Source organism: Mustelus asterias, chromosome 2 (assembly GCF_964213995.1).
Source record: "Mustelus asterias chromosome 2, sMusAst1.hap1.1, whole genome shotgun sequence".
Lineage (NCBI taxonomy): Eukaryota > Metazoa > Chordata > Chondrichthyes > Carcharhiniformes > Triakidae > Mustelus > Mustelus asterias.
The window spans coordinates 18840402-18856858 of NC_135802.1; the positions used below are offsets into that span (position 1 = coordinate 18840402).

General features: G+C 43.4%; 1 protein-coding gene across 2 annotated transcripts in view; it reads left to right on the plus strand.

The window, feature by feature from the left end:
- actr3b (actin related protein 3B) overlaps positions 1-16457 on the plus strand; it is a 105995-nt gene that overhangs the window by 25196 nt on the left and 64342 nt on the right. For both annotated transcript variants that reach the window (XM_078227614.1, XM_078227622.1), the window contains exons 3-5: positions 1366-1490; positions 8355-8465; positions 13294-13389. In XM_078227614.1, the coding sequence (XP_078083740.1) occupies positions 1366-1490; positions 8355-8465; positions 13294-13389 (332 nt within the window). The remainder of the gene's footprint in view (positions 1-1365; positions 1491-8354; positions 8466-13293; positions 13390-16457) is intronic.

The window sequence follows — 16457 nt, forward strand, 5'->3', positions numbered from 1 at the left end:
GAAACACTTTATAGGGTGATGGGGAAACTGAGCAGAGGGATGAATTGGAAAAACTCCTTCAAAGAGCATGCAGAAGAACCATGTGCTGAATGTCCTCCACTGATGCACAATTTTAATCTTCTAGGATTTTGGGTTTGATGATTTTGTTCAATTTGTCGGGGCTTTCGCAGGAAAAGTTTAAATTTATTCTGATTTTGCTCATGAAAGACTGAGAAATTTTAATTTTGCTTAAGAGGTCAGTCTCTTGAATACTTGTTTTAAGTTTAAAGTTTATTTATTATTGTCACAAGTAGGTTTACTTTAAAAATGCAATGAAGTTACTGTGAAAGTTCCCTAGTCGCCACACCCCGTCGCCTGTTCGGGCACACTGAGGGAGAATTTAGCATGGCCAATGAACCTAACCAGCAAGTCTTTCAGACTGTGGGAGGAAACCGGAGAATAGGAGGAAACACGGGGAGACTCCGCACAGACAGTGACCCAAGCTGGGCATTGAAACTGGCTGCTTGGTGCTGTGAGGCAGCATTGCTAACCACTGTGCCACCCTGAAGGGCTGAATGTCCTCCTGTGATGTATGATTTTAATCTTCCAGGATTTCGGTTTGATGATTCTGTGCAATTAGTCTGGGTTTTTAGAGGAAAATTTTAAATTTATCCTGATTTTTCTCATGAAAGCTGTTAGCTTCGGTGGTGGCACAGTGCTTAGCACTGCTGCCTCACAGCGTCAGGGACCCAGGTTCGATTCCAGCCTTGGGTTACCGTCTGTGTGGAGTTTGCACTTTCTCCCCATGTGTCTGCTTGGGTTTGCTCCGGTTTCCTCCCACAGTCTAACGAAGTGCGGATTAGATTGATTGGCCATGCTAAATTGTCCCTTAGTGTCAGGGTAAATGAGGGTTACGGGAATAGGACCTGGGTGAGATTGTGGTCAGTACTGACTCGATGGGCCAAATGGCCTCCTTCTGTGCTGTAGAGATTCTATGAAAGATTGAGAAACTTTGCTTAAAAGAGGTCCATCTCCTGAATAATTGTTTGCACACACATCACTGTGACAGGTCATTTTGATGCACGTTATGTTGTTACAAATGTGCAGTCACTTGGTTTTTCTTCCCCAGCCACATCTGGTTGAAAACCTTGCCCCTTTAACAAAATCGAAGTTTGTAGTTCCTAAACTGAACAAATAAGAGATCAAGTAGTTGCTACTGGCTTCCAGCATCCATGTACGTTAGTTGCCATGGTTACTTGGAGCCATTAGCTTTTTAAGAGGTTGCCAAATTGCAATAACGGTAATGCATTAACAGTATTTAAGTGGGTGTAATTGATTGATTGAATGCAGCTTTTGATTGCCCTCCTGAATTTCGTATCTCGCCAGGTATTGCTATTAAAGAATCAGCCAAGGTAGGTGACCACGCACAGCGGAGATTGGTGAGGGGAGTCGATGACCTCGACTTTTACATAGGCGACGAAGCTATAGATAAACCCACGTATGCCACAAAGGTAATTCTAAAACATTACTTTTCCTTGCTGTCATTACATGATCTGAGAAAAATTAAATTCCCTGTTTTTGTTAAGATCCAAGACAAAACGCTACCCAAGACCAGTACAAATCTAGTACAGTGTCAGAACACCCTTAGTGCACTAATTTCTTTTCCTGCAGTTTATAATCCATTATTCCCCATGATTACGGCTGGGCTGTGAGGTTGGTATGGCCAGCAATGATGAGCTGGTTTCTTCAGAGGAAAAATAGTATCTGTAGGGCTGATCACCGAAGCCTTTTTCTTTTGTATCACAAGGCTGATTACAGGCAGTCGTTTTCTAGATATCATTTTTTTAAAGTTTGTTTAGCGTCACAAGTAAGCTTGCATTAACACTGCATTGAAGTTGCTGTGAAAATCCCCTATGGATGTGGACACATCACTGCTGCCACAATGTTTGACAAGGTAATATAGTGTGAAGAAACTAGTGCGAGGAGGCTAATACTACGATGAGTGCTGGTAAGTGAATATTTGTTTGGTAATACAAAACTTGAGTATTGCTGAAGAAAAGAGACATGTCATCAAAGCTTTTCGAAGTGCACTCATCAGGACAGAGCCGCAAGAATACCTATATAATTGGCATTCTTGTGAACCTGTCCTGATGAGTGCAAAATGAAAAGCTTTGACAACATGCTTTTTTTCAGCAATGCATAAGTGAGTATATTTTAATGAAACAAAATGTACTTTGGCGGCATCAGTTCTTCTATGTAATAGTCGCAACCTACTGAAACTCCTAATGTTTTCACCTTGCTGACTTACCGTTCCCACAGGAGCCTAGCTGATGAGTGACAGAGGTATATAATGTCAGGAGAAAAATTCTTTTTGAAGCATTACGTAGAATCTACAGCACAGAAACAGTTCTTACTAGTATTTATTCACCACGCAAATATCCCATTCTATATAACCTTATCAACATACTCCTGTTCCTTTCTTCCTGTTCTTTATCTAGATTCCCCTGAAAGGCATCTCTGCTATTTGCCATAATTGCCCCATGTGATTGCGATTTCCACTTTCCTGGCAAAGCAGTTTCAACTAAATTCTCTCCATATTGGATTTATTATATTTAGGGACCTAGCTTTGGACTCTCTCACAATTGGAAACAAGCACCTCCAATTTTAGAACATAGAACATAGAACAGTACAGCACAGAACAGGCCCTTCGGCCCACGATGTTGTGCCGAGCTTTATCTGAAACCAAGATCAAGCTATCCCACTCCCTATCATCCTGGTGTGCTCCATGTGCCTATCCAATAACCGCTTAAATGTTTCTAAAGTGTCTGACTCCACTATCACTGCAGGCAGTCCATTCCACACCCCAACCACTCTCTGCGTAAAGAACCTACCTCTGATATCCGTCCTGTATCTCCCACCACGAACCCTATAGTTATGCCCCCTTGTAATAGCTCCATCCACCCGAGGAAATAGTCTTTGAACGTTCACTCTATCTATCCCCTTCATCATTTTATACACCTCTATTAAGTCTCCCCTCAGCCTCCTCCGCTCCAGAGAGAATAGCCCTAGCTCCCTCAACCTTTCCTCATATGACCTACCCTCCAAACCAGGCAGCATCCTGGTAAATCTCCTCTGCACTCCTTCCAGCGCTTCCACATCCTTCCTATAGTGAGGTGACCAGAACTGCACACAATATTCCAAATGTGGTCTCACCAAGGTCCTGTACAGTTACAGCATAACCCCACGGCTCTTAAACTCCAACCCCCTGTTAATAAAAGCTAACACACTACAGGCCTTCTTCACAGCTCTATCCACTTGAGTGGCAACCTTTAGAGATCTGTGGATATGGACCCCAAGATCTCTCTGTTCCTCCACAGTCTTCAGAACCCTACCTTTGACCCTGTAATCCACATTTAAATTTGTCCTACCAAAATGAATCACCTCACATTTATCAGGGTTAAACTCCATTTGCCATTTTTCAGCCCAGCTTTGCATCCTATCTATGTCTCTTTGCAGCCTACAACAGCCCTCCACCTCATCCACTACTCCACCAATCTTGGTGTCATCAGCAAATTTACTGATCCACCCTTCAGCCCCCTCCTCTAAGTCATTAATAAAAATCACAAAGAGCAGAGGACCAAGCACTGATCCCTGCGGCACTCCGCTAGCAACCTGCCTCCAATCCGAAAATTTTCCATCGACCACTACCCTCTGTCTTCGGTCAGACAGCCAGTTACCTATCCAATCGGCCAACTTTCCCTCTCTCCCACACCTCCTCACTTTCATCATAAGCCGACCATGGGGGACCTTATCAAACGCCTTACTAAAATCCATGTATATGACATCAACTGCCCTACCTTCATCAACACACTTAGTTACCTCCTCAAAAAATTCTATCAAATTTGTGAGGCACGACTTGCCCTTCACGAATCCGTGCTGACTATCTCGGATTAATCCGCATCTTTCTAAATGGTCGTAAATCCCATCCCTAAGGACCCTTTCCATCAATTTACCAACCACCGAAGTAAGACTAACCGGTCTATAATTACCAGGGTCATTTCTATTCCCTTTCTTAAACAGAGGAACAACATTCGCCATTCTCCAGTCCTCTGGCACCATCCCCGTGGACAGCGAGGACCCAAAGATCAACGCCAAAGGCTCTGCAATCTCATCCCTTGCCTCCCAAAGAATCCTAGGATACATTTCATCAGGCCCAGGGGACTTATCGACCTTCAGTTTATTCAAAACTGCCAAGACATCCTCCCTCCGAACATCTATTTCCTCCAGCCTATTAGCCTGTAACACCTTCTCTTCCTCAAAAACATGGCCCCTCTCCTTGGTGAACACTGAAGAAAAGTATTCATTCATCACCTCGCCTATCTCTACTGACTCCATACACAAGTTCCCACTACTGTCCTTGACCGGCCCTAACCTCACCCTGGTCATTCTTTTATTCCTCACATAAGAGTAAAAAGCCTTGGGGTTTTCCTTGATCCGACCCGCCAAGGACTTCTCATGTCCCCTCCTAGCTCTCCTAAGCCCCTTTTTCAGCTCATTCCTTGCTAACTTGTAACCCTCAATCGAGCCATCTGAACCTTGTTTCCTCATCCCGACATAAGCTTCCCTCTTCCTTTTCACAAGACATTCCACCTCTTTTGTGAACCATGGTTCCCTCACTCGGCCATTTCCTCCCTGCCTGACAGGAACATACCTATCAAGGACATCCAGTATTTGTTCCTTGAAAAAATTCCACTTTTCATTAGTTCCTTTCTCTGACAGTTTCTGTTCCCAACTTATGCCCCCTAATTCTTGCCTAATCGCATCATAATTACCCCTCCCCCAATTGTAAACCTTGCCCTGCCGTACGGCCCTATCCCTCTCCATTGCAATAACAAAAGACACCGAATTGTGGTCACTATCTCCAAATTGCTCTCCCACAACCAAATCTAACACTTGGCCCGGTTCATTTCCCAGTACCAAATCCAATGTGGCCTCACCTCTAGTCGGCCCATCCACATATTGTGTCAGGAAACCCTCCCGCACACACTGCACAAAAACTGCCCCATCCAAACTATTTGACCTACAAAGGTTCCAATCAATATTTGGAAAGTTAAAGTCCCCCATGACAACTACCCTGTGACCCCCACACATATCCATAATCTGCTTAGCAATTTCTTCCTCCACATCTCTATTACTATTTGGGGGCCTATAGTAAACTCCTAGCAACGTGACCGCTCCTTTCCTATTTCTAACTTCAGCCCATATTACCTCAGTGTGCAGATCCCCCACGAAGTGCCTTTCCGCAGCCGTTAAACTATCCTTGATTAACAATGCCACTCCTCCACCTCTTTTACCAGCTTCCCTACACTTAGTGAAACATCTATACCCCGGAACGTCCAACAACCATTCCTGTCCTTGTTCTACCCACGTCTCCGTAATGGCCACAACATCGTAGTCCCAAGTACCAATCCACGCCCCAAGTTCATCTACCTTGTTCCGGATGCTCCTTGCATTGAAGTAGACACACTTCAACCCACCTTCCTGTCTACCAGTACCCACCCTTGACCCTGATACCTTCCCCAATACCTCACCACCCTCACTGACTTCTGGACTACAACTCCCTTTCCCACTCCCCTGACAAATTAGTTTAAACCCCCCTGAAGAGCCGTAACAAATTTCCCTCCGAGGATATTGGTGCCCCTCTGGTTCAGGTGCACCCCGTCCTGTTTGTACAGGTCCCACCTTCCCCAGAACGTGTTCCAATTATCCACGTATCTGAAACCCTCCCTCCTACACCATCCCTGCAACCACATATTTAATTGCACTCTCTCCCTGTTCCTCAACTCGCTATCACGTGGTACCGGCAACGTACCAGAGATGACCACATGTCATGTTTTGAGGCAGCAATGGTGGCACAGTGGTTAGCAGTGCTGCCTCACAGCGCCAGGGACCCAGGTTCAATTCCGGCCTCAGGTGACTGTGTAGAATTTGCATCTTCTTCCTGTGTCTGCGTGGGTTTACTCTGGGTGCTCTGGTTTCCTCCCACAGTCCAAAGATTAGGTTGATTTAGGGTTAGGTTGACTTGGCCATGCTAAATTGCCCCTTCGTGTCAGGTGGATTAACAGGGTAAATATGTGGAGTTACTGGGATAGGGTCTGGGTGGGATTGTGCAGGCTTGATGAGCTGGATGGCCTCCTTCTGCACTGTGGGGATTCTATGATTCTAACACAAAAATAAAATATTGCAGATGATGGAAATCTGGGATAAAAAATGCTGGAAATACCAGAGGGTTGCAGACTCTCTTGAGGCTGAGGATAGACCGATTTTTAGTCTCGGTGAACCAAGGGGTGTGGGGAGCATGTGGGAAAGTGGAGTTGAAGCCACGATCAGCCATGAGCGTATTGAAGAGAAAGCAGGCTCGACAGGCCGTATGGTCCACTCCTGCTCCTATCCCTTGTGCTGTGTTCTCAGCAGGTCAGGCTGCCTCTGAGGAGACTAACAGGGTTAACGTTTCAGGTTGATGACCTGATGAAGGATCCTTGATCTGAAATGTTAACTTTTTTTTTGTTTTCTCTCCACTTGCTGACTTTTTCAAGCATTTTCTATTTGCAGTCAATTTTAAAACTCTTTCTTGGTTCATCCTCCTCTTCTCTGGTGAGAAGGACCACAGTCTGTTCAGTCCTTTCCTCCAATGGCTTTCCTCCAATCTGGTATCATTCGAGTAAATCTTGTACCTTTTTGACCGTCTATCTGCATTTTACAAAAAGCATGTTGGGGCCAGAACTCTGCACAGTATTTTGTGTCATCTCACCCAGGTTCTGTACAAATTTAGCACTTTATTTTTTCTAATTTTATTCCCCGAACAGGGATTGACAGTTGTTTTGTGCTTTGTTCAGTGATGCCCACACCCCATGAACAAATCCAAAAGTAATTCAATCCTTGTGCTTTGTTCACATTTTTATGGTCTTATTAACTTCCATTTGCTACTTAATAATCTGATCTCTTTGCTCCTGTATTCTCTATACCATTTAGACTACTTTCCAAGGAGTGTGAGTTTTTAATAAGGATATTTTAAAAAGGAGAGTAGTTAAAGTAAACGCTGGTCCCTGAGTGACTGAATCAGGAGAAATTATGGAGCATGAGGAAATGGCAGAACTGGTGGCCAAATATTTTGTTCATTTTCGCAGATTTATTACGAGAAATAGAAAGTAACCAAAGGGCTAATAAGATGGAGAAACTTATTTAATATCAGTAAGGAAAGAATATTAGAGAAACTGAAGGACTAAACAACATCATAGTGGGTCGGATCTCAAACAATGACGAGACAGAGTACAGGAATGAGATAGAGAATCTGGTGAACTGGTGCGGCAACAATAATCTCTCTCACAATGTCAACAAAATGAATGACATTGTCATCGACTTCAGGAAGCGTAGAGGAGAACATGCTCCTGTCTTCTTCAATGGGGATGAAGTAGAAAGAGTCGAAAGCTTCATGTTTTTAGGTGTCCGGATCACCACCAACCTGTCCTGGTCCCCCCTCATGCCGACACTATAGTTAAGAAAGCCCACCAACACCGCTACTTTCTCAGAAGACTAAGGAAATTTGGCATGTCAGCTACTACTCTCACCAACCTTTACAGATGCACCATAGAAAACATTCTTTCTGGTTGTATCACTGCTTGGTATGGCTCCTGCTCTGCCCAAGACCGCAAGGAACTACAAAAGTTTGTGAATGTAGCCCAATCCGTCACGCAAACCAGCCCCCCATCCATTGACTCTGTCTACACTTCCCGCTGCCTCGGCAAAGCAGCCAGCATAATTAAGGACCCCACGCACCCCGGACATTCTCTCTTCCATCTTCTTCCATCGAGAAAAAGATACAAAAGTCTGAGGTCACATATCAACCGACTCAAGAACAGCTTTTTCCCTGCTGCTGTCATCAGACTTTTGAATGGACCTACCCTGCATTAAGTTGATCTTTCTCTACACCCTAGCTATGACTGTAACACTACATTCTGCACTCTCTCGTTTCCTTCTCTATGAACGGTATGCTTTGTATAGCGCGCAAGAAACAATACTTTTCACTATGTTAATACAAGTAACTAAATCAAATCATATTTCCTGGATATATCAATCAGCGTTCTAATACATTATAAATTTGTTGTTTCCCCTGACAGTGTTCTTGTGAACTGTACAGATGAGAACAAAGCAAAGTGTTTCCACAAAAAAGTATTTTTCAGCAATACTCAATTTATGTTTCTGTTGGGCCGTAAGATCTAGAAATGACGTGGTAAAAGTCGCTGAAGGAAAGAACTACATAAATATAAAAGGCAACATGTCCATTTCTGACATTGGAGTTTTGTTTCTCTTTCTAGTGGCCCATTCGACATGGAATAGTTGAAGACTGGGATCTAATGGAGAGGTTTATGGAACACGTGATATTCAAATATCTACGAGCAGAACCTGAAGATCATCACTTCTTAATGGTAATGGCAATGTTAAAGTATTAATGGCCAATCATAATGATTCTGTTCATTTGAAGTTGCTAATGCATACTCTACATAATTTTTATCAAAAGTGTTCATGATAGTACCTAAATACTAGCAAATCATTATGCCAGGTCAAATCTATGTTGATGCAATCTAAATTGCAGTAGACAAGAGGCAAACAAAATGTCAGATAGTGCTATTGTATTAATAATCTTAAATTGGTGCAAACATTGTTTTTGCCATATTTTGTATGCATTTTATTTTCCAATATGCAAACCAGAGCTCAGTATTTATAATGAAAACTACTTGAATAAACTATAATTACTGCTCCGAAGGTGGAAAGAGTGTTTCAGATGATCTTGCTCCTTGGTCTGAGAAACTGCTGTGCTCCAAACTGCTCTTTCCGGGAAGATGAGAACAAGAATAGCCCATTCACCACTTTGCCTGTTCTGCCATTCAATCAATATCTGTATCTCAACCACACTTACTGGCTTAATACCATTCCTATTTAACCCTGTTCAGCATATCTTGCTGCTGATTGGATTGACCGGAGTTCAGAAGAATAAGGGGGGGAACCTCATAGAAACCGATTAAAATTCTAACTGGACTAGACAGGGTAGATGCAGGAAGGATGTTCCCGATGGTGGGGTTGTCGTGAACCAGGGATCACAGTCTGAGGATACAGGGTAAATTGTTTAGGACAGAGATGAGGAGAAATTTCTTCACCCAGAGAGTGGTCAGTCTGTGGAATTGATACCACAGAAAGTAGCTGAGGTCAAAATATTGATTGTTTTCAAGAAGCAGTTAGATAGAGCACTTGAGGCAAAGGGGATCAAAGAATATTGTGGGGAGAAGGCAGGATGAAGCTATTGAGTTGGATGAGCATAGTGAATGGTGCAGCAGGCTCGAAGGGCCAAAAGGCCTTTTTCTGCTTCTACTTTCTGTGTTAGGGAGAAGATTCGAAGGCATGTCTTTTCGAAGGTGTGATGGAAACGCTCATATGATAATCATCTGCGGGTCCCCCCTTGAGGAGAAATCCACAGACGTTTGTTTGGGTGGCATCTGCCACTTGGTTTCAGAATGCAGCGTGTCTGACCCCAGTTAGCCTGCTTATTGGTAGTCCTGTCACTCTGTTCATCCTCAATTTCTAAAACAAAAAGCAATAGAAGAGAATAGAATCCCGACAGTGTAGAAGGAGGTGGCCCATCGAGCCTGCGCCTCCAACAATCCCACCCAGGCCCTATCCCTGTAACCCCCTGTGTTTATCCTGCTAATCCCGCTGACACTAAGGGGGATTAGCATGGCCAATCAACCTAACCTGCACATCTTTGGAGTGTGGGAGGAAACCCACACAGACAAGGGGAGAATGTGCAAACTCCACACAGACAGTCACCTGAGGCTGGAATTGAACCCTGACCCTGGCGCTGTGAGGCAGCAGTGCTAGCCACTGTGCCACCGTGCAGCCCCATATTCATTTTCTTTAAAAAAAAGTCGAAGTTGCAGTCTTTTAAACCAGGGTTCCAGTCTGGCACCTTCCCATCCAGTAGTAACACCAGCTGGGATGGTAATATTGCTAAACTTTGACTAAGTTTTGAATACAGTAAAATAAGCCTTTTAATTAACCTTGATTTGTGAAAGTGTTGGTAGAAATCTGTTGAACGTCAGGTCCCGTTTCGGTGCTTTTATTTCAGTATGAGATGTAACCCTCCCATTAAGTAGCATAATTGGTGTGAAATGCCTTGTCAGTTTTGAAATTGGTTTTGGGACAAATGAATAGAGGACAAAGATGATGTGAACTGGTAATTATAGTCAATTGTTATTTCCTGTTTCTCTGTATTGTGGGAGTTGCCTGTGTGTGGGATGGAGAAGGTAGAAAGGTGGGAGGGCAGGGAACTGGTTTATTGGTGTAGCATGGGAGAAATGAACATAAAGAAAAATATAAGGTGATAATTACATGGGGTGGCAGTGAAAAATGTATCTGATGATATTTGATGGCAAAACATGTATTGCCATTGGTGGTAATTTAACTGTAGCTGTTGTGTTTATGATATGTAGTCATCTTTGTGCCAGATGTTAATCATGGACTGACTTTGTTGCTTATAAGTTGTGTTTTGGCATGAATGAGGATTTATAAATCCAATTTATACGTCAGAATGTAAAACGGGAAAAAAAATGTGCCCCAGAAAATATCTCTGGACCTTCGGTTTGGGAAAGAAAAGGGTATATAATTGGTACACCTTGTATTTCTGATAGTTTGGTGATAAGGCTACTTAAATCCTTTTTTGTAATTGTGACTATTGCTGTTGTTGAAATTTAATGATCAGAAAGCAACCATCTTATTCCATGATAAACACAAAAAAACTACGGATGCTGGAATCTGAAACAAAAACAGAAAAATGCTGAAAAATCTCAGCAGGTCTGACAGCATCTGTGGAGAGAGAATAGAGCCAACGTTTCAGGTCTAGATGCTCGTCAGAGCTCTGATGAAGGGTCACCTCGACTCGAAACGTTGGCTCTATTCTCACTCCACAGATGCTGTCAGACCTGCTGAGATTTTCCAGCATTTTTTATATCTTATTCTATCCCTGCCTATGTATTTGTCATCTGTGCAGAGAGAACAGAAAATGCTTCACTTAAAAGATGTTTCGAGGGAAAGCCCTCTTTATTTCCTGTGCCAAATAGTCTTCGCCTGTCAAATTGCACTCAACTCTTCTAAGTGTGGGAGCTCATATCACCATGCACTTAGAGAAATAAAGTTCAAGAGTTTTCCATGTCCTCTGCTTGACCCAAGTACTGACAGATTTGGAACAATAAGAAATGTCTTAAAAAGAAATGTAAAAAGAAACCTGAACCACTCGGGCTATAATGTATGTTGAAACTTGTCCTTTAAAATAATTAGTCATCAAGTAAGAAATGGAGAAAAATAAAACCCAAGGGTGCTATAAGTCTAAAATAAAGCTGCTTGGCTTATACAGCAGGTCAGTGCATATCGTCAGAGGAAAGGTGGTTTACTGTGTACAGTCCTGCTCTCCCTATTATAGAAAGGATATTATTAGACTAGAAAGAGTGCAGAAACGATTTACTAGGATGCTACCGGGACTTGATGGTTTGAGTTATAAGGAGAGGCTGGATAGACTGGGACTTTTTTCTCTGGAGCGTAGCAGGCTGAGGGGTGACCTTATAGAGGTCTATAAAATAATGAGGGGCATAGAAAAGGCAGCTAGTCAACATCTTTTCTCAAAGGTAGGGGAGTCTAAAACTACAGGGCATAGGTTTAAGGTGAGAGGGGAGAGATACAAAAGGATCCAGAGGGGCAATTTTTTCACACACAGGGTGGTAAGTGTCCAGAATGAGTTGCCAGAGGTAGTAGTAGAGGCGGGTACAATTTTGCCTTTTAAAAAGCATTTAAATAGTTACATGGATAAGATGGATTTAGAGGGATATGGGCCAAACGCAGGCAATTGGGACGAGCTTAGTGGTTAAAAACTGGGCGGCATGGACAAGTTGGGCTGAAGGACCTGTTTCTATGCTATATAAAACTCTATGGCTGTATGGACGGATGAGTGGAACCTGAGAAACTACACTGAACTTTGTCTTCACAGATCTGTTTTATGTTTTCAACATTTTCTGTTTTAGAACAAATGATGACAAATGTATGATTCTTTTTAAATTATAAAATCAAAGAGGAAGGCCGAGGTCTATTCAGAGGTCAAAAAGGAAATATCAGATAAATGTGGAATGAGTGATTTCATTTGCAGCTAACTTACAATCCCACAACCATCCTTGATCTTTACACTCCACCAAATTTCGCTTCTCGCGTATCCCTGATTTTTCCCCTTGGCAGACCTCCTTCATTGGTCTTGAGTTCTCTTGCTAAAGCTCTCTGCCTCTTAATTAAATACCTTTGAAAGTCCCTGTTACACCACAACAACTGTGTTATCTTCATAAACCCTCTGTCACCTCACCACCAAAAAAACTCAACCAAATTAGCTAAACACCATTTGCCCTTAAATCCATGTGGGCATTCTGTACATGGCAGCACGGTAGCACAGTGGTTAGCACTGCTGCCTCACAGCTCCAGGGACCTGGGTTCAATTCCCGGCTTGGGTCTCTGTCTGTGTGGAGTTTACACGTTCTCCCCGTGTCTGCATGGGTTTCCTCCAGGTGCTCCGGTTTCCTCCCACAAGTCTGAAAGATGTGCTGGTTAGGTACATTGGTCATGCTGAATTCTCCTCCCACATTCCAAAAATGTGCGGGTTGGGTGGATTGGCCATGCTAAATTTCCCCTTTAGTGACAGGGTGACTAGCCAGGATAAATGCATGGGATTATGGGGATAGGGCCTGGGTGGGATTGTGGTCGGTGCAGACATAATGGGCCGAATGGCCTCCTTCGGCACTGTAGCATTCTATGATCTTTTGGCACCGGAGGAAACCCATGCAGACACGGAGAACGTGCAGACTCTGCACAGACAGTGACTCAAGCCGGGAATCGAGCCCGGGTCCCTGGCGCTGTGAGGCAGTAGACTGTGCCACCATGCTGCCCAAATGTTTCAATCTAGGAGCAACTTAGGATCTATAGAAATCAATTATTAAAAAATATTTGGCACAAGTAAGAAAGAGGCTTTTGAAAGCAACTTTAGCAGTGAAAAAAATGGGTGTACTTTTGGTTCAAGGATTAAATGTGGTGTCATCAAAAGAGGAAGAAGTAGCTCCTACAGTTTGGAGAAGCAATGTATCTCATCTTTAAGGCGATGAAAGCAACAAAACTTTGTTTCGTTGAATGTATTTAGTCTCGTACATACATTAGTGCACTCTTGTATTGCAGACAGAACCGCCTCTCAACACGCCAGAAAATCGAGAGTACCTTGCCGAAATCATGTTCGAGTCCTTTAATGTTCCAGGTCTTTACATTGCAGTGCAGGTAAGGAGATTGTAAATAGCAGGGAGTTTCTTGCCATTAGAGAGAGATGCAGTGGCAGAGATGTGTTACTGTAACAGTATGGGCTCCAGCCTAGACTTCCCCTTCCCCACTCAGCCAACATTGACAACGCCACTGGCAGGGGAGAGAATTGGAAGTTAACCCTTGTTCCAGTTTCACGTGTTTCTCGAAGTTTGGAAACTGTGCAGCATTGGCACGCTGGCAGCTTTCTTGCCAGTCACGTAGATGTGTGTATGTGTTTTTTAACTTGACAGTGTCTTGTCAACATTTTTTGGTTTGTTTTGCCTAAGCAATCAAGTAATGAAACAAAGTAAAATCGAGAGGTACATTGTATTCGAATATGTCCTTGCACTACTCAGTCAAATCTCGTGTGACAGATGGGGTGACAGTTTATTTCTCTCCAGTGCTTGTTACAGGTCAGAAGTTAAGGTTAATACATTTTTGGCAGGCTAAATTGAATTTTTGGAGTGCACAATCTCACAACATCAAGCCAGTCTTCTTCAAATTTAGGGTTGTGACACTCGTTCATCAGTGTCACTGAAGCAAGCTTACAAAATTTCATCGTGAGATGTCGCAGTGAAAAAACTGCTGTTTAGTAAGTGGCAGACGACAAATTAATATTATTGTTATGAGCCAGATTTATTTCAGACCAACTGAGGGGACTGTTTTCATGGACTTCTACAATTTGTGAGCACTCTGCTGAAGTGGGTGTATTGGGCAAAGTAAAGAAGAAACCACTTGTGATTGTAGTTGAAAAATCCCATTTCATCACCCACCTCCCTTCTCTCTCGTGCAGGAATTGCCTCACTTCTGACACTGGGATATTCTATTTTGAAAGGTGATAACTACGAAACACCACGCCGACTAAAATAGAAGTAAATTCGAAGTGGAAGTTTGAAGTTTTTACTTACTATTGTCACAAGTAGGCTTGCGTTAACACTGCGATGAAGTTACTGTGAAAATCCCTTAGTCTCCACACTCCGGCGCCTGTTTGGGTACAGAATCACAAAACACCACAGCACAGAAGAGGCCCATCGAGTCTGCACCGACGCATGAAAGGCCCTGATCTGCCCACCTAATCCCACTTGCCGGCACTTGGCCCATAGCCTTGAATGTTATGGCGTGCCAAGTACTCATTCAGATACTTTTAAAGGATGTGGAGGTATCCCACCTCCACCACCCTCCCAGGCAATGCATTCCAGACCATCAACGCCCTCTGAGTAAAAAAAAAACTTTTCCTCACATCCCCCCCCCCCCCCCCCCCCCCAAACCTCCCACCACTCACTTTTAACTTGTGTCCCCACATAACTGACCATTCAACTAAGGGGAACAGCTGCTCCCTGTCCATGTCCCTCATAATCTTGAACACCTCAATCAAGTCGCCCCTCAGTCTTTTTTGCTCCAGAGAAAACAGCCCAAGCCTTAACCTGCCTTTCCGTCTTCAGAGATCTGTGGACAAACACTCCAAGCTCCCTTTGTTCTTCGAAACTTTCCAGTGTCAGACCTTTCATCGTATATTTCCTTGTCAAATTACTCCTTCCAAAGTGTATCCAGGGTGAGGTATCTAAATGGATACAAAATTGGCTTCTTGACAGAAGCCAGAGGGTGGTTGGAGAGAGTTGTTTTTCAAACTGGAGGCCTGTGACCAGCGGTGTGCCTCAGGGATCAGTGCTGGGCCCACTGTTATTTGTCATTTATATTAATGATTTGGATGAGAATATAGGGGACATGGTTAGCAAGTTTGCAGATGACACCAAGATTGGTTGCATGGTGGACAGTGAGAAAGGTTATCTCCAATTGCAGCAGGATCTTGATCAATTGAGCCAGTGGGCTGACGAATGGCAGATGGAGTTTAATTTAGACAAATGCGAGGTGATGCATTTTGGTAGATTGAACCAGAGCAGGGCTTACTCAGTTAATGGTAGGGTGCTGGGGAGAGTTACAGAACAAAGAGATCTAGGGGTACATGTTCATAGCTCCTTGAAAGTGGAGTCACAGGCGGACAGAGTGGGTGAAGAAGGCACTTAGCATGCTTGGTTTCATTGGTCAGAACATTGAATAAAGGAGTTGGGACTTCTTGTTAACGTTGTACAAGACATTGATAAGGCCACACTTGGAATATTGTGTACAGTTCTGGTCACCCTATTATAGAAAGGATATTATTAAACTAGAAAGAGTGCAGAAAAGATTTACTAGGATGCTACTGGGACTTGATGGATTGAGTTATAAGAAGAGGCTGAATAGACTGGGACTTTTTTCTCTGGAGCGTAGGAGGCTGAGGGGTGACCTTATAGAGGTCTATAAAATAATGAGGGTCACAGACAAGGTAAATAGTCAATATCTTTTCCCCAAAGGTAGGGGAGTCTAAAACTAGAGGGCATAGGTTTAAGGTGAGAGGGGAGAGATACAAAAGGGTCCAGAGGGGCACTTTTTTCACACAGAGGGTGGTGAGTGTCAGGAACAAGCTGCCAGAGGTAGTAGTAGAGGCGGGTACAATTTTATCTTTAAAAAAGCATTTAGATAGTTACATGGGTACGATGGGTATAGAGGGATATGGGCCAAATGCGGGCAATTGGGATTAATTTAGGGGTTTAAAAAAAAAAAGGGCGGCATGGACAAGTTGGGCCGAAGGGCCTGTTTCCATGCTGTAAACCTCTATGACTCTATGTATCACCTTACAATGAGGGAGAATTTAGCATAGTCAATGCACCTAACCAGACTGTAGGAGGAAACCCACGCAGAAATAGGGAGAATGTGCAGACTCTGCACAGAGAGTGACCCAAACCCAGTTCCCTGGCGCTGTGACACAGCAGTCTATGACACAGCATAGATATCATATGGAAAATTTTTAATTTCTTTGTTTAAAATAGAGACTTGAGTCAGGAACATGGAAACTGGATTGGTTCAACTTGAGCTCAGCAGAATTCTTGCTCAAGATTGTGCACCAAAGATGAAGCTTGTGCCTCGGTTAGTTTGAATTTCGAAGTAGGGATATTCATGATCTAGCTGCTGTTAAGTTCGTTGGGTGAGTGATTTGCATCTCTCGTAGA